Source organism: Monodelphis domestica, chromosome 1, assembly GCF_027887165.1.
Source record: "Monodelphis domestica isolate mMonDom1 chromosome 1, mMonDom1.pri, whole genome shotgun sequence".
Lineage (NCBI taxonomy): Eukaryota > Metazoa > Chordata > Mammalia > Didelphimorphia > Didelphidae > Monodelphis > Monodelphis domestica.
In genome coordinates, this window is record NC_077227.1 from 291,012,844 (window position 1) to 291,031,437 (window position 18,594).

General features: G+C 32.4%; 1 protein-coding gene across 16 annotated transcripts in view; it reads left to right on the plus strand.

The window, feature by feature from the left end:
- Window positions 1-18,594, plus strand: part of RALGAPA1 (Ral GTPase activating protein catalytic subunit alpha 1) — a 314,990-nt gene that overhangs the window by 294,601 nt on the left and 1,795 nt on the right. For 15 of the 16 annotated variants that reach the window (XM_056811013.1, XM_056811018.1, XM_056811024.1 and 12 more), the window contains one exon: window positions 7,435-7,559. In XM_056811013.1, the coding sequence (XP_056666991.1) occupies window positions 7,435-7,559 (125 nt within the window). Of the gene's footprint in view, window positions 1-7,434; window positions 7,560-8,261; window positions 8,293-18,594 lie in introns of all 16 variants that reach the window. The other variant, XM_056811015.1, reaches the window with a different exon arrangement.

The following is an 18,594-nucleotide window of genomic DNA, read 5'->3' on the forward strand; positions in this document are numbered from 1 at the left end:
GAAATGCAATTTTATTTGTTTTTAATGCATGGGGCCTCAGGTTAAGAAGCCCTACTTTAGGTATTTGATACTATGAAATGTCTTATCCCACAACCACCTAAAAATTTGGAAAGCAATGTGTAATTAGCTATAGGCCTTTAACAGCAACAATATTTGTTGTTGTTGTTGTTGTTGTAGTAGTAGTAGTAGTAGTAGTAGTAGTAGTAGTAGTAGTTTCTAAAGTATACAGTATTAATGACAGAGGATTCTTGTTTCTATTCATTCAGTGAATTGTATGACTACTCTTTGATTTGTTTTTTTACTCATTTTATGCTATAGTTTCAGAAATAATGTCCATTCAACTGGCAAAAGCTTTGCTAAGAAAACATCTTGCTTGCCTTAGTGTTTTAAATTTAATCATTTGTCAATATAGTATATCATTTCTAAGGCTATTTTTCCCCCATCCCCATGCTTGAGGCAGTTTATTAAAATACAAAGCAAAAATAACTGTCTAAGCCAGTGGTTCTCAACCTTTCTAATGCCATGACCCCGCAATACAGTTCCTCATGTTGCAGGGACCCCAAACCAAAAAATTATTTTGGTGGCTACTTCAAAACTGTAATTTTGCTACAGTTATGATTCGGAATGTAAATACCTGATATGCATTATGTATTCTCATTGCTACAAATTGAGAGGTTGAGAACCGCTGGTCTAAATGATTCTGAAATGCATTTTTACCTGATTTTTATCTTTTTGCTTTTCTTCAAATAGTCTTCTTTCCTCCTCCTAACCTATCAACTTCTTGGATAGATAGGACTAGTCATGTCTATGAAGAGAACAATATTTGGAGGGTTTTTGTTGGGAAAATTTTTAACTTAGAAGTCATGTGCATTTTAAAACAGAATATACTACTTAATTTAAATTGAATTATCTTGTGTTACAAGCCTTTGAAACATCTCTTTAGAAAAACAGCACATTTATTAAAAATGTGTGATAAACTATCACCAGTTTTTTTAACCAGACTTTGGATACTTAGTTTGGTATTATTACTTAGAAGAATTGTCTCTGATAAAATAATGAGTCTCTGTTTAGTATCCATAACCCTTCCTAACCTAGCATCTTCCTACTTTTTCAGGTTTTTTATACATTAGTCCCCACCACACATTCTTTGATCCAGCTTCACTGGCCTATTTGCTGCTCCTCCCAAATGACTGGGCTCCATGCCTTTCTACTGGCTATACCCAACTCCTGGTATACTACCCTTATTACCTTCTTAATTTCTTTGGCTTCTTCCAGAGTCTCAATTTATCTCACCTTTTACAAGAGACATTTTTTGGTTGCCCCTGTTGAGGGGGCAATGTGTGGATTTAGTTATTTACAGGTAATCTTTCTGTTACCTTCTTTAGAATACAAATCCCATAAAGGCAGGGACTGCTTTTATTTTTTTATTGCTGGTATTTATCACAGTACTTTACACATAGTAAACATTTAAATGCTTTTCAGTTGATCATTTTATTTTATTTTAATCTGACCCTCTCCTCCACTTAGACAAGAACCTTTATTGACTTTTTTACTTTCCAAAGGCCATTAAAAAAAAGAAATCTTTCATATGTGCAGGTTCAAGAAAATCAAACTTGTTTATTTTGTATTTAGTCTGCATATATTTATTTTATATATACTTACATATGTGTTTTCTCTACTAAGAGAATTTAAGCTCCTTGAGAACAAGGATTATTTCATTTTTTGTCTTCGTATTCCCAGCAGTAAGCCCAAAACTGTAATTTGGCAAATAGTACTCAATTCAATGAAATACTTTTTTTGTAAATTGCTTGGATATCAGTAAGACACATAACTTCCCCCAGAACTAAACTCTTATCAAAACCAATTCAAAATGAGGAGTGAATTGCTTTCTTTTTTTTTTCTTTTTTTTTGGGGGGAGGGCAGGGTGGCAAGGTTGGATCAAAGGTATATAACTAATGTCATTGCCTAAACTACATTTGATTATGCTCATTCCTAATGTTATTATAATTATGTTATTTTTAAGGATTAAGTTAATTTTAACTTTTTCATTTAAAATCAGCCTCAGTTTCCTCACTTGTAAAATAATAGCACTTAATGGACAGGGTTGTTGAGAGGTTCAAATAAAATGAGATAGTTGGTGTAGAATTTTGCAAGCCTTAAAGCAATATACAAAAATTAGCTATTTTTGCTTTTCTTAAGTCAAGGAGTCTACTTTTCTTGGCTAAGAAAACATAATATTAAAGTGTACTTTCAAGAAAGTCAAAATAACTACATCTCTAAATTGTTAGTGATAATTTACTGCTATACCAAGTTGGTGCATAGAATGGATGATGCAAGCTCCTCTTCTAATTCCCCGTTCCAAAAATTAATTTAATTAATTTAATTCATCCTCAGATGAAGAATGTCATATATTAAGCAGATAAGTGCAGTTAATTTGACTTTATTTAATCACTGTTTGGTGCCTATAAATTTGGCCATTCAAAGTAAGCTTGTGATAAGTACATACAACTTGAAAGGCTGTGTGACACTGCACTATGTCTCAATGCCTTACTCAGTTTACTAAAATATGTTGCAAAGAAGATCCGAACCTGCACTGGTAGAGTGAGTTTCCTCTTCCAGGAGTTACTCTTATCAATGAAATCAGAGGTCTAGTCCCTATCCCCTAATTGAAATGTATTCTAATAACATTATCTTAATTGCCATTTGCACAAAATAGTTTATTGATAATTTGTACTTAGAACAAAAATTATCAGAATTATGTTAGTCATGGATATGCCTTAGCTACAAAATATGAAAACAAAAAACATGAAACAAAATAACCAAGTAACTTTATCACTAGGCTTCTGTTTAATAAAATAAGATGAGGCTAGATTATCTCAAAGGTTTCTTCAGTTTTTTTCAAATGGATTCCATGAGGCTATATTTTTCCATCTGTAGCCAGAGTTTAAAAAAAAAAGTCATTGTATTGGTTTCCTATGTTGAATTTACAGGATAATCTGAACAAAAATAACATAGAATGGGAAGTCAGGAATACCTATATATCAGGTGACCACAGATTCATGGAAATATTTGAGCAAGGCAAGGTGGTAAAGTTGTTTTCTTGGCAAAAATACTGTGGTGGTTTGCCATTGCCTTCTTCATTGGAATAAGGCAAATATAGGTTAAGTGACTTGCCCAAAGTCACACAGCTAATTAAGACTATATTTGAACTCAGGTCTTCCTGACTCCTGGCTTGATTCTATCCACCTAGGTGCCCTATGTTTCTTATTCTTATGATGAAAAGGGCCATCCAGTCTGTACAGCTAGTATTTGAAAATATTTGAACAAAAGACCAAAAAATACCATTTTTAGTACAAAGGTAAATAACTTGCATCATTTTCTTTGTTTTTAACAGCTCTACAAAATAAGTAGAAGCAAATGGCATTAACGAACCGCATTTTAGCATATGGATAAACAGTGGTATAGAAAAATCATACAAGTCATACCAAGACTTAAATAAAGCTTAACTCTTCTTCACTTTCAGAGCATAGGATAGTGCAGTAAATAATTACATTAAAAAACAGAATCAACATGTTGATTAATAATGTATCTAATCCTAAATTGATTCTTGCAAAATGCAGGTCAGGTTAAAATTGCTGTAGCTTTGTGTTATTATAGAAGATGTTTGCTCTTCTTATTTTTAGAATAGTAATACCCCTTTCTACTTTTCTGCTTTTGCTGAAAGTAGAACTGGGGTGGATTAGTGGATAATTGCATTGCTGTGATTGTAGCACCTGTGTTATTTCTTTTGATTGGCTAGTTCAATATTAAGGATTCCCACCAGCTTTAAAAATCTTTGCCTTAACCCAGTGTTTTGTTATTATCTTTCTTTGTCATGAGTTGCTTTTGATTTAAAACAAAAACCTTCCCAGAAGAGATGTTTATAATTTACAACTTTGAGCATTTTCTTAAATTTCTATCAATTGGTTTGCCTTTTACCTTCTTATCAACTTAGCCCTTTTGCTTCTTTACTATTCAATGTCAGTGGCAACACATCTACTCACAGTAGGAGTACAGCTTGAGTTTCCCTGTTGTTGTTAGCCATTGAGCTTGTATGTGCCATTCAATTTATAGGTACTAATAACTCTTCCCTAGAGAGAAGCCTTTCTAAGGAATAAGTGTCTAGATGATGTAGGAATTAACTGCTTCACATTATGATTACAATTACAGATGCTAACCATTTGGGTTTTTACCATCATCTTAACACAAAAAGTGACTTGCTTGTGGGATCAGGAGTTTGGTTTATAGTGCCAAAAAATACATCTCTTTAACAAATACTCATTATGTAAAAGGGGGGAAAATATAAATTGGGTATTTTCTGTACAACCTTATGAAACCCTAATCCATGTATAATTTAACTTTGAAGGTTTTCTTGAACTAGATATTTATAATATTTACACAACTAAAAACTTTTCCGTGGATATGAGTTCAATTCAACAATCATTTCAGTTGATTAGGGATAAGATGTGTATAAATGCAAGTTATCATCATAATTATATTTGATTTTGTTATTAGGATGAGGATAGGGATTACCTATGATTTTTTTTATAATAACTTCTTCTCTCAATGCAGATCAGCATCCTCTCCACAACTTTTAGTCTTAGAGTTCCTTAGTGCACTAAAAAGTTAAATCACTTTGCCAGAGTTGCATATTCAGCATGTACCTGAGGCAGAATTTCAACTCATACCTTCTTGAGTCTGAGGCTGACTCCCTAGTTCACTTTATTATACCACCTCTCAAATTGACAATTTGTTTTAAAATTATCTGTCAAAAATTGACCCATATATATATATTAGTGGTTAAGACTTGGCAGCATTCATGCTGTAACTGGACTTTTTTTTGTGATGTTAAAGAACATTTTGCCCCAACCAAAAAGAATTTGTCTGTTATTTTGTGCAGAAAAAAAAATTAGTTTAAACTGTTTTATGTTTTCCCTGTTTTAAGTCCAGCTTCGACATTTCTTTAAGCTTTCCATAGGTCTTCTCCCTTTGTGTCACAAAAACATGTATTACCTTCCATCTGCCATACTTGATTATTCCTTTTCTTGTTGTGATAGGTTTTACATTTGAGGGTATGCTTGCTTCAGATGTATCAAGGCTTGCTTTAGTTCTGCTTAATTTGTATATAAGCTTTAAATATAATAAGATAAACTAAAAGGTTTCATTTATAGCCTTCAGAAAGTAGAGCGTTTTAAAAGCAGGTAGGTGTCTCCACCCTACTTTTCATGAAGCATTTTACCCATTCAAGCAGACTTTTAAAAACAGCTTGTTTTGATAGCAGACTGTTCTCCTGTGGGCCTTCAGCCTTTGCTTCCTGGCAGCACCTTTGGTGCGAAAAGAGAGTGATCAATTGGGAGACTATCAGTGCCAGCATGCATAGAGTGATAAGTTAACACACCACTGGGAATTTCTAGGGCCCACCAAGATACTTCACTTCTAATGTGCTAACAAGCTCATTTTTCTACCTCTTGCCTCTTCAGTTATTTTTTTTTCTCAGAAGAGCTTAGAAGTTGAGTGCATCAAGCATAATGAAAAGCTCTGTAGGAGGGAGAAGCAATAACCCCATTTTTCCCTTTTCAGCCAAATAGAAAATTAGTTTCTGGTAATACACAAAGGCCAGTATTTTTTGTACAAGGGGCACTGCTGTGAATCAAAGGACTCTATTAACTGCAGAAAATTCAGCAGCTGTGAATCTCCCCCAATGAAAAAAGTACTTTCCAACAAGTTGTGAGATATGTGGTATTATTTAGATTGAACCATCAGTTTCATCTTCTTCCATTTATACTCTTAAACTGTCATATTATTTTCCTACATTAAGATTTAATTCTATCATCAAATCATCAAATCATTATTGTTAAGCATTTTATACTATACTTTGCCTCATCATTACTACAACTACTACTACTACTACTACTACTACTATTACTACTGTCACTACTATTATAACAACCATTGCAAAAATGGAATTCTCTTAAAGTTCCATCATCCCAGTAATCAGAATTCAAAATAATAGAAATCCTACTTATTTTAGTATTTGCTATATGAAATAACATAGTATACAAGTTTCACTTTACTCTTCTCATTTGAAGGATAAAAGATCTTTTGTACTTACCTCTTACCTTTTCTTTTTTCTTTTTTTGAAATTAATAACCTCCTCAAATAGCTAACACAGTTTTCCATTGAGTTCCTAGTTCTGTTTCAAGATTAACATTTTTACTCTTAGCCATTACTAGAAGTAGCAAGATCACCAAAATTTTAAATATCTAAATTGGTAATCAGCAGGAAAAGAAAGTACTAAAATGCATAAATTTTTGTTGAAAAAATTCACTGTGACAGACCAGTAGGAACATTTTTATTATCCTTTTTGCTTATTTAAATGTCTTCTATAAGGCCTGCCTCTATACACATAGTACAGCAGGACAACTTTTAAGAGTTGTAGGAAAAAGGTTAACAGATTTCTCAGTTCAGGAACTATACGACATGAAATCAGCGTGCTAGTTTTTCCTGATAATTGTATGGTGCTGCCTGCTGTTCTACATTTTGACAGCCATTTCCATAGTTGCTTTCATGAACAACAGAAATATTCTCTCCCTTTCTTGCCCTTTCTGTGCTAACAGCACAATCAGGCCTGCTGAAATAAGAAGCCTGGAGTGGATTATTCAGAAGCAACACTTCAAGATACTGGTCTCTTGTCAATAATATCAGGGAAGTGAATGTGGTGAAAAGGAAGTATAGTATTTTTCTGTCAGTTCCAGTGCCCTGCAGATATTTTGTTAGCCAGTGTTTAGGGATCCTGGATATTCTGCAGATATTCCTGCTTGTCTCAGCGTGACTAGGTATTTTTTCCTGACATAAAGATTTAGCTTTAACTTTAACTGTTTGCATTTGTTTAGAGATTATAACAGTATTAGTGTTTTCATTCAAGATGTGAAAAATTGTTTAGGGAGAAAAACACATTTTTAAGTATGCAATAAATGTTTCACAATAAGTCTTTACAAGCAAAAGTGAAACTTTCTGGACACACTATTTCAAGCAGTATTATAAATAACCTAATGTGCTACATTTCAGACAAATTAAAAAATGTAGTTAATTCACTTTGACCTGAAATCATTTTGATTCTTTTCAAATATATATTTTGATAGCATGATAGTTATTTAAAAATATATGCCTTCCCATTTATGTTACTATGCCTTTGGTTAAAAGCTACATTTTTAATACACAAAAAGCTATAATTTTGATGTTATATGAGTCTTCTCGAGATATATGGAATAGACTTGGCCATGAATTGACTGTATTTCTTTCTTAGAAGAAATGTTAGCATTAACAGTTGTCTTCATGAGCATGATTTATATAAATGAGCTGCACTTAAGTTCATCCTTAACTTCGGAAAAATAGTTATGAAGAGAGGGCACGCTATCTGCAGTCAATTGTCCAGCACCACCTAGAACCAACCACATTTGAGGATTTTGCTGCACAAGTTTTTTCTCCTGCTCCCTATCATCACTCAGCATCTGATGCAGGTAAGAATTCTAGAAATGCATTTAGAATTAGAATTTACTGGAATTTGAAATGCAGTACCCTTTTTCTAAAACCCTAAAGGTAATTGAAAACCTTATCTTGTAATGAAATAAATTACAATCACCAAAATACCATTAGTGGCATGTATCATAACCTATGAATTTGACTGACTTAAAGCCAAAAATGAATGACTAGAGAGTAAACTAGAAACACTGTTCATTTAATATTTCACTAATAAAGCAGAAAAGCTTTGATAGGTCCAAGTTTCTAAAATTATTTTATAATGCAGCTGCTTTAAACAGTTCATCAATCTTCATAGAAGTCCAAGCACCAATACTTATGTTGATCTAATAAAGAAACAGTGGTATTTTATGAAATCATTAAGCTTCCTTTAAAAGAAACATAATTTGAACATGTAATCTCACAGAATTTATGAAGGGACAAATTTCATAATTCAAAAAAAAAATCCAGACATTCTATATATTTTTTAAGTAAATGAAGCTTAAAACTGGCTTCAACTTAGAAATACTCAATTTAGGGGGTAGGATTAATATTAAAATATAATAGGGTACTGCATTTTCCACAATTAACTTTTTTTAAAAATCAGTGTAAAAACAAATAACTCATCAAACAGGCCACATCCTGTTCTGATAATACTTTGTACTCCTTATGATTGTTTCATTTATTTTATTTTCCCTCTTTAGATCATTAAATATCAGTTCTGTTTGTCTAAAGGTAAGACAGTGTCCCAAACTCACCCTCTATTCTTTTACTCTTTTTTTTTTAAACTAGAGTACTAAGCTATATAACTCAGGCATTTGCAAATCTAATGCTTCCCCGGTTCCACACTAAACATTTCAGAAGTTTTTACTAAATTTTTTCCAAAGTTAGTTTTTTACTAACCCCAGGTCTGCATGAAAACTAACACTGGTTCTGGGAAAAAAATAACTAAATGATAAAAGCTTTTTTTGAAATGATTAAATTTCTTTGGTGAAATTATCATGTTGACGTTTTTGTTTCTCAGCATGAACGAGTAATCCAAATAGATGGCATTGGTGTACATGTCTTTGCATTATTAGTTGCTATACTACAGTGGCATCCAAAAGGAACAGTAGAAGAAGAATACAAAAAAATTGAAATTCCTCACTTCATAAACTTTGTTTTCTAGGCGTCAACTAAGATGATCTGATCCATCTTATTCTAAGGAGGGAAATATCATTTGCTAAAAGATTTATAAAAGTAATTGGATTAGGATTTAGCAAATATGATTAGACTTATATAAAGTGGTCATTAAAAAGAAATTGAGGAAAAATGTATAGCATTTTAAATTCATGGGCAAAACCTAAAGAAAATAACAATGATATGGAAGTAAAGTATTTTCCATCTAAGAAGAGATAGAAAGGCTGAGATGAATTTTGAGCAGAATGATACCATCTGAAATTATTCTGTGGAGAGTGGAGAGTAGATAAATGGACGAAGATTATAAAAGTAAATTTAAAATGGTTCCATGAATACTAGTCATATTCCTGGCTACTTGATTGCTTAGTGACAAAGAATGAAATATCAAAGGTGAAATATCAAACTTTTATTTAAAATAGATAATAGTTTTTGGCATGTAAAATATTTAACCCACAAATTTTACCAAAATTAAATGAGACTGGGTTTTTTAAATTATTCATTAGGGTACAAAATAGAGAGCATGAGAAGTAATTCATTTTAAAAGACACTTGGAAAATAGAACTACAAATTGTTTAATGAAACAAAAAAAAAAACACTTCAGAGGTGAAAAGGCATTTTTCATATAAATATTAACATTGCCAAAAATATTTTCACATAAAATATTGGATGTTTTATGCCAAATAAAATTATCCTAGAACCATTTGGTAAAAACAATTTTCAAACATAATGAAATAAAAATGAAGTGAATTACTTCGTGGCCCCAAAAAAAAGATAACAGATCTGTGTTCTCTTGGATTTTTTTCTTTTTACCTAACTCATTTAGAATTGCCCTTCTTACATGTAATTACTGTTTAAGTCATAGGAATAATGCAAGAGAGAATAAACATAATAAAAATAAAGCCAAAATAATGGTACCTACCAGACTACAGATTTCAAAAACAATGGATATTATGATTTAGAGTTTTGTCTCAAAATTTATTAAATGTAGATTAAGATGCTTAAAAAGCATCTTGAGAATACCATATTTATTCAAAATAAAATGCTTAACTTCTATTATAACTAAGCTATCAAAAGTTAAATCCATTAATCATCCCAATTACTCTTCTTTGTTGATGATACTATATACTTTATACTAGCTTTTAAACATTAAAAGTCATTTTACACATTTAAACCAAGTCAGTATTTTTAGCCTAATTTCTCAAAATAGTCTAATCAGTAAGTTGATATTTAAGAGAAATTATTTTTACCCCTAAAATCATTGAGGAGCTAATGTAATGTTCTTTTGGTCTTCCAGTAACTAGGTTCAAGCATTATCAGATTGCTTCTCATCCTTTATTTTTTTTTTAAATCTTCACCTTTGTTATCTGACATTTGAATGAAAAATATCAAAACCTTTGGTATTTCTTTCTAAGAATCCACTAGAACATTCATTTCAAAATAACCAATTTATATACCAAATTTCTATGTAAAGACTTTTCAGTTTTGATATGCCATTAGAGTAACTACAGTTCATATTATTTAAGTTAAAATGTTCTCCTAATTTCATAATTAAATTCATTTATATATAATAGTGAAATGGAATAAATTATTGTTTTCAAGTTTGAAGTTTTATTGCAACATGATTTGCATTTTGCTTAAATATTTTGATCATATGCTGGTAGATTTGAGTGTTAAAGATAGTAAACTTTTTGTTGTGTACCATTTTTGCTTTTAGGGGAAAACTCAAACTTGAGGTTGTCATGTAAGAACAACATATGAGTGATACAACAATTGATTTTGTAACTTGGGAATTTATTTACTCTACCTTCAGGTCAGTTTAGGTCAGGGGTTCTTAGCATTTTTTGTGTTCTGATCCCCTTTGATAGTCTATAAAGGCTGTGGTCTCATAGAGGCTGCAAAAGAAAAAAAAATTAAAATAAAGCTGTGATTTTTTTTCCCATTCCAATTCGCAGACTCCCTGAAATCCACCCACAGACCCCTATGGATCCCAGGTTAAGAACTCCTGGTTTAGGTTGATAAGCTGTGAATATAACAAATATTTCTAGTATCACAATTTCAGAGTTGGAGGGACTTCAGATATACAAAAGGCATCCCCCACTATATCATATCCAGCTTTTGATTTGAAGGAAAAGAAACCTGTCGTCTCTTGAAGTAGCTCATTGTACTTAAGATCATCAATAATTATTGGAAAGTTTTTTTCCTGACATTTGCTTCTTTTTAACTTCCACTCCTGCTTCTTCCCCTGAAACAAAAGAAAACAAAGCTAACCCCTCTTCCCCATGTTGTTCCTTCACATACTTGAACAGAGCTGTCATGTTCCTGGCAAGTCTTCTTTTCTCCAGACTGAACATGCCTTGTCTAGTCCTCAAATATGTTATAGCCCTTCAGTACCAAGGAAATTCTCCAGTTCACCAATGTCCTTCTTAGATAATGGTACCAAGAACTAACACAATACCCTAGATGAGTTTTGCTAAGACCAAAATCCTTTAAAACTATCAGCTCCCTCAATACAGCTCAAGATCACATTAGATTTTTTTTGCCTCCCATATGATATTGCTAACTCATTAAACTTGCAAGTGTGGTTTTATTTTTGCTTTGTTCTTAAGTATTTGGGTTTTTTCAATTCAGATCCTTTTCAGAGAAACTTGTTTATCTTTGCCTCCCCTGTCTTACATTTGTGATAAAAAAAAATTTTTGTGCACCTGAATTCAAGAATTTAAACTGATCCCTGTTGAATTGATTCATCTTATTCGATTCTACCCAATACTCTTACTTGGGTCCTTACTCTGTTATCTGTCTTATCCACAAATTTGAGGAGCATACTTTGTATTATGTATATGCTGCATTATACATACTATCTTTAATCCAAGTCATGTATAAAATATGTGAAACAGCAAAAGAGCAAGAACATATCTGAGGAAATCCTGCCAAGTAGACATTGACTTTTTGAGTCCATACATCAAACTGTCTCTGATTTATCTATTAATTAATATTATTATCTAATTTGTGTCTCTCCATCTTCACCAGAATAGTATGAGATATTTTATCAAAAGTGTTGCTAAAATCTATATAAACTATATTTACAGCATTCCCCTCAACAACTGTTTCAGTAAAGAGATATTATTCTTGTATGACCTGTTCTAGATGGAACCATGCTGAAAGTCATCACTTCCCTTTCTAAATTTTGGGTATCCTTAATGCTCTCTTCTGGCTTTTTTCAAAGAATCAAAATCAAACACAGGCCTCCTGTTTAGACTCTTATTTTCTTCCCTTTTTTGAACATTGGGACATTTACCCTTTTCTAATCTTTTAGTACCTTTACCATTTTCTATAATCTTTCAAGTATCATGAAAAGAGTCTCCAAAAATCATGTCTGCCAATTCTTTCAGGACTAGAAGATTTAGTCCATCTCAGCTATGAATCTTGCATTCATCAAGGGTAATTAAGATGCTCTCATTAATCTTAGGTTTGCCATTTTTGTACTATCATTTCATGTATAAAGATCATTCTCCTTTGCAACAAAGAAAAAAAGACAAAGAATTGGACAGCTTTTCCTTTTTTATGTTGTCTATTACCATCCCATGTCCCCAACCCCTATCTCTTTTATCATCCTTATCCTTCCAATATAATATAAAAACGCCCTTTTTTGTTGTCCTCAACTTTGGATCAAACTGAAAGAGACAGACCAGAGGCAGAAAGATCTTCTGTTACCTGGCTTTCCATCCTTTAAATATTTCTGATTAAAATCTCAGTTGGCAAATTTCATTAAAAAGGTTTCCTTTTGTTTTGAAAATTTTATTCTTGAGTATCTCCCATCCCTCCCAGGCTGATTTCTAAAACATGGGATCCTACCTATTCACATTCGTTCATATCCTACATATTCATATTCATACCTAAGAAATTTTCACAGCATACATTCACCTTAATACTTAATTTATGGTATTATAAACAAAGAGAAGAAATGAACTTTAAAAAAACTTTTAAATTCCTGGTTGATATAAATAATAAATATTATATATAAATAAAAAATAATGAATACTAGAATACCAGAATATGAAAATGGACTTCATTCTGGCAAACAGCTAACTCTTTGGAATCCACATATAATTATTGATATTTCATTTTCCATCCACTATTTAACCTTTGGAGAAATTTTTTTCTTAACTATTATGATTTATAAATGGTACCCAAGTGAGCCACACTGAATTCCAATTCCAGTTTTAGAAATACCAGTGGTTTGCTATTTTCAAAGCTGAAGCAACATACTGAAACATTTATATGGAAGCAGCCCTTTTAAGGGTGTATAAATGAAAGGAAGATTTTCAAAAGAGAATCTTCTAATCCATTAGCCATATTAGTGAAATTTAGAAACACCAACAAAAATATTGTTCAACTGAGCAAGTTAAGTTCTAATCATTTTTCCCAAGAGCAACTATACCGTTACAGCTTGTACTGTAAAAGTCATTTTGTGTGCTGTATTAATTTACTTCATAATTAAATTAAAATTTGAGGCAACAGGATTGCTCATTTTGACATCAGCTTCATTATTTTCCCTCACTGTTTCAGCTAACATATGACTGTTTGCTTACCACTGTCATGAATGCATAGGATCATACTACATGGACATGACTGAAAAAAGACAGAAGAAATGTTAGTATTTTGTAAACTAAGAGACTGGCCTCTCAATTCAATGCAATATTTTTAAAATATAAAACTCTTCATTTGGAATTAATAATTGGCCATCTCTAAAGCCTTAATGATTTTCAGGTTCCCATAATAAGAACATTATAAAGTACTATTCAAGTTACAGCTGTATTACAGTTTACATACTATTAAAATTATTCATACAAAATAATAATGAAAAGCCCTGTATTGGGCTTTAGCTGTAACCTCAGATTTGCCATTCTCAAAATCTGATCTTTCCCTGTAATCAGATATAATTTCATGATAATCAGGTTCAATAAAATAATCATAAGCTGATTCTTACACCAAAAATTTTGACTAGATGGACCATCAAAACAGTCAATCCATCATTAAGTAGTATAGCTTTAACCTTACATAATTCTTCTGGCTTGGTATCCTCCTCTATAAAATGTAATACATAAAAATCTACTACTCTTGAATTCACTTTACATGATTCGAGACATAAGTTGGTTTGAACTCATCTTTTAAAATCATTTTTAAAAAACATAGTATATGGAAATGCCAGTGGGAAGATGTTCCCTTTCATTGCCTAAGCTTGTATTTCTATAATTTTACTTTTTTTTGTCATCCTCAGCCCTCAGCATAGTGTCTAGCAAATAATACCCACTTAATAAGATGCTAATTGACTAAGAAATGTTTGTTAACTGATTGTGGTTATTGGCTAATTAAAGTTTCTGGGACAATCATTATTTGCTCAATTTCTGTATTGTTTTTTTCCAACAAAATGTTTCTGTTCAAATATTTTCAGCCATTCTTTAAAAGTTATCTTCTGAGGATACTTCTTATTTATAAGTGAGAGAACTCCAAGAATGATACTGAAAATTTGGGGGCTTTGAGGTTACCAAAAAGTCTCAAATTCTTATATTTCACTTTGTGAAAATCTAAAATGATAGTTTGTCTTGAAGTGAAAAAGCTTATTTACCTGCTTATTTTTTTCAGTACTACATTAGTTTTAATTTTAATGATGGTTTTTCCATGCTATCTTAACCTTATCTTAATTGGAATAAGGAGTCTTGCTAAATTATCATTGTTAAATGCTATATGAGATCTATTATATATCTCTCAAAGAAACTATGTTTTGATGTCTCTTCCCCAAGATCAACCTGTACTTCTGTCTGATCCCATCTTCCCTGGAAGCTTGCCTCCCACAAGTCATTCTCCTTATCTAATGGCATCTTCCTGTATGCTTTCAAACATGCTTGTCTCCCTCAGCCTTAAAAAACCTTCACTGAACCATTCCCTTTCATAAAGAGTCCTAAAACAAGTTGTCTACACTGTTTCCCACATTCTCTGTTCTCACTGCTCAACCCCTTACAATCTGATTTCCAAACTTATAACTCAACTAAGACTTCTCTCTCCAAAGTTACAAATGTTCTTTTATATACCAAATACCATAATAATTTCTGTCTTTCTACTTCTTGACCTTTTTGCAGTTTGACATGGATGAGTTGTCCCTTCTCCAGAATGCTCTCCAGGATGAGTTCATGACTTGGTTTTCCTAATTATATGGCTACTTCTTATTCTTTATAGGATCATCTCTATCTGCATCTTTTGTTATCTCTTTATACTCTTTTGGTGATATCAGCCCATATAAGTTCAACTGTCATATCATATTACCCTAATTTAAGACCTCAACACCTAGACTAAAAATAATAATAGTGTTTGTGGAGCATGTTAAATTTGTTTTTAAAAAAACAAACCTTTATTTTTTTCTCATTTGATCCTCACAACAAGCCTGTGAGATAAGTACTGTTGTTGTATTCATTTTACAGTCAACAAAATTAGGTCTTTGCATTGACTCTGCAAGTCACTTGTGCTAGTCTCACAACTTGTAAATTCTTGATCAAGATTTGAACTGTGAATGGCAACTAGGTGGCTCAGTGAATAGAAAGCCAGGCCTGGAATCAGGAGAATCTGGGTTCAAATCTTGTCTCAGACACTTCCTAGCTATGTAACACTGGTCAAGTCACTTAATCCCACTTGTCTAGCCCTTACTTCTGCCTTAGAACTGATACTACTGATTCTAAGACAGAAGATAAAGAGTTTTTAAAAGAGAGTTTTGAACTGTGGCTTTCCTGACTCCAAATCCAACACCATCTGCTGTGCCAACCTAAACGCTGTATTAATTGGCCTCCTCGACACAGGTTTTTCTTTCCCCCTCTCTAATTTCATGTCCTTGCCAAAATGAAATTCTTAAAGCACAGATCTGATAGTGCATGTCACTCAAAAAGTTTGGGGATTCTATGCAAATTCTTTTTCATCAAATCCAAAACCCTTCACTATCATCCTTCAACTTCCTTTTTTTTTGCTTATGGTACATTAGCCTATATCACATATATTCCAGCCAAATTGGACTCCTTGCCATTCACTATATCATATATTTCATCTCCCATCTTCACAATCCTGTCCTCTATGACTGTACCTCAAGTACCACCTCTGCCCTGATTGATCTCTGCCTCAGTTATTGGTACCCTCTGCACTGGAAATAATTTTATAATATACTTATCTTTGTACATGCTGTTCCTATCCCGTAACCAAATGAAAGAACCTCAAACCAGGATTTGGGATATATCAGATAAATGTTTTGTCAACTGAATCAATGAATGATAAAAATCTTAGAGTTATCTATCAGAAATCTTAGAGACAAAATGTTTTCCCTGATTCACTTTAGTTTAATTCAACAGACCATTATTATTAAGTGCCTATTATGTGCAAGAAAAACTGTTCTAGGTTCTAGAAATTTCCATAAACGGTGAATTAACCTGCTTTTTTCATCTGATAAAAAAATTTTTTTCCAAGTTCCTTCTTTTATTTGTTCAATTCCAAAGTTCACTTACTTTTACTTTTTTGTGTTCAAGATTAAATCTAATTAGCTTGAGTCTTTCTTCTGAATTTACAATATTAAAAATCTTCAGTGGGTATAGTCACACCAAAACATCTGTAGTTCTGAACTGGATATGTCTAGAGACCAATAAAATAAATCACATCATGCTTTAAAAAAAAAAACCTACCATAGTTATTAACTTATTCTTGCAATGAGTGCAGATCATTACAGCCATATTGATTGTGACTATTTGTAATGATGGTGTTAACTAGTAACAGCAAACCACATGGATTTTTTTTTAGGGGAAAGGAAGGGCTAGAGTTGATTCATTTTATTAACTCCAAATAGAGACAGCCTATGTCCAAAGAGTAACTCATGAACTTTCTGTAGCTTGTATTCTCCTATAACGCAGTAAAATTAAATACATTAATATTATTACCTCATCACCCTATAAAAGTCATATCTTATCAGAAATGGAATTTTATTTTCATGTCTATTGAAAATTATTTATTTTGAGTTGAAATTTAATGCATATCATCCTAGGAGATCATAAGTTGCTTGGGGATCTGTACATTCAAGGGTCATATGCTCAATATAATGACCACCAAATAACAAGAACCTTGATTCAGTCCTCAATGGATTTGGTGGGGTTTCCATGAGGAGAGATTTTTATTTTTGTTGAGTTTTATATAGTTTGAAAGCTCTCATAATAATGTGATTAAGAAAGCATGCCATGAGTTCGGGAGAAGCATTAGAAGTCCAGTGGTTTGGGGCTATTTATAGACTTCTTTTTTCTTCTTCTTTTCTGTCTTCCTGTGTAACTTTTAGTTGGTAAGTACAATATGTTGGTTTTACAAAACAGCTTTAACTGTGAACCATTCATCACCCTAACCATTCCCATGTTATATAACCAAAATCTGATTACTCTCTTCTCTGTTCCTTAGTTAACACCTGTCAAACCCTGCAGTGTGTCTCATATCTATTATATCTATCTTCTCTCCTGTTTCCTCTCTTCTCTCTACTTTTTCATCATTTCTTCATTAACAACAAAGAAAGAAATGCAGTGATAGTTCTCTTCCTCCCCAAACCTCCACTAGAAAGCATTGGCCATCTCAAGGTAAAAAAGCCAGAGGAAGCCCCTTTCATTCTTGCTAAGAATGGTGTGCTCTACCAGACAAGCATGGGCTCCTATCTTCCCTCTGCCTTCTGTCTGCAATGCTTTTCTGAAGGGGGCCAGTGATTCATGAGCTCTAATGGTTGAGCCAAGCTAGATAATAAAGGGGGAATAGAATGGCACATTTCCTTATATTTTAGGATATGTTGGAGGTCATTCTAATCATTATAATCCCAGTTAAGAAAGAATGGATTTTGCTTGAACAATAACTGTTTTCTTAAAGGAATGCACATTTCTTCAATACAGTTATGATATTTGACCTTGTAAGTACTTTAGGCACTTTGAGTTGTGATGAGATTTACTAAATGCACTTAAGTTAACTCACAACTCAACAAGATCTAAATCCCTACGAAAATTTTAATTTGCCTTATTACTATTTATAATTTCAGTTTTGCAAATGAATAAAGGCAAAACTAAATTGAGATATCAATTATAACTGGGAAACTTGAAGTAGTAGCAAAACTGCGAGACTTCCATTTACTATAATACCAAATTAGGAATCTATGTTCATTACCCAATTTATTAGTTGCATAAGATTTGATATTTTAGTAATAAATTTAGTCAAAAATGTCCATGATAGGCAGTGTGGCACAATAGGATGCTTTTTTGAAGTCAAAGAACCTGTTTCAAGTATTGGCTCTGTGGTTTAAATGTATGAGCTTAAACTTTTTGGGCCTCAGATTCCTTATCTGTAAAATGAGGGGGTTGAACTAAATTATTTCTAAAGTCCCTTACAGCTCCAAATCTATGATCTTGTGATTATATATCCTGTGGTGATGGATGATGGAGAGTCTATAAATAAACATGCCTTGGAATCCATAGTCTACAAACTACTCTAGACAGTTACTGTGTCACGCTTGCAACATTTTCTTTGTTGTCTCTGCAAGTTTATGTAATTTTGTTTTTTGTTTTGTTCAGAAGAGACTTATGCTCTATGGAAACAACATTTAAATGAGAAGAGCTAACTTTCTTAATAACGGGGCTTAACCTCAGTGGCTAAATATTTTCATTTGTTTTCCCTTTTTTTGCATTTTCAGATTTTTCTACTGATTACCTTTATTTCTGTGGAAGAACTGGAAATTTCAAATAAAGGAAATAGTATTGTTAATCTGTCCTAAATTACAGTAGTCTTTGAAACAATTTTTCCATTTAGACA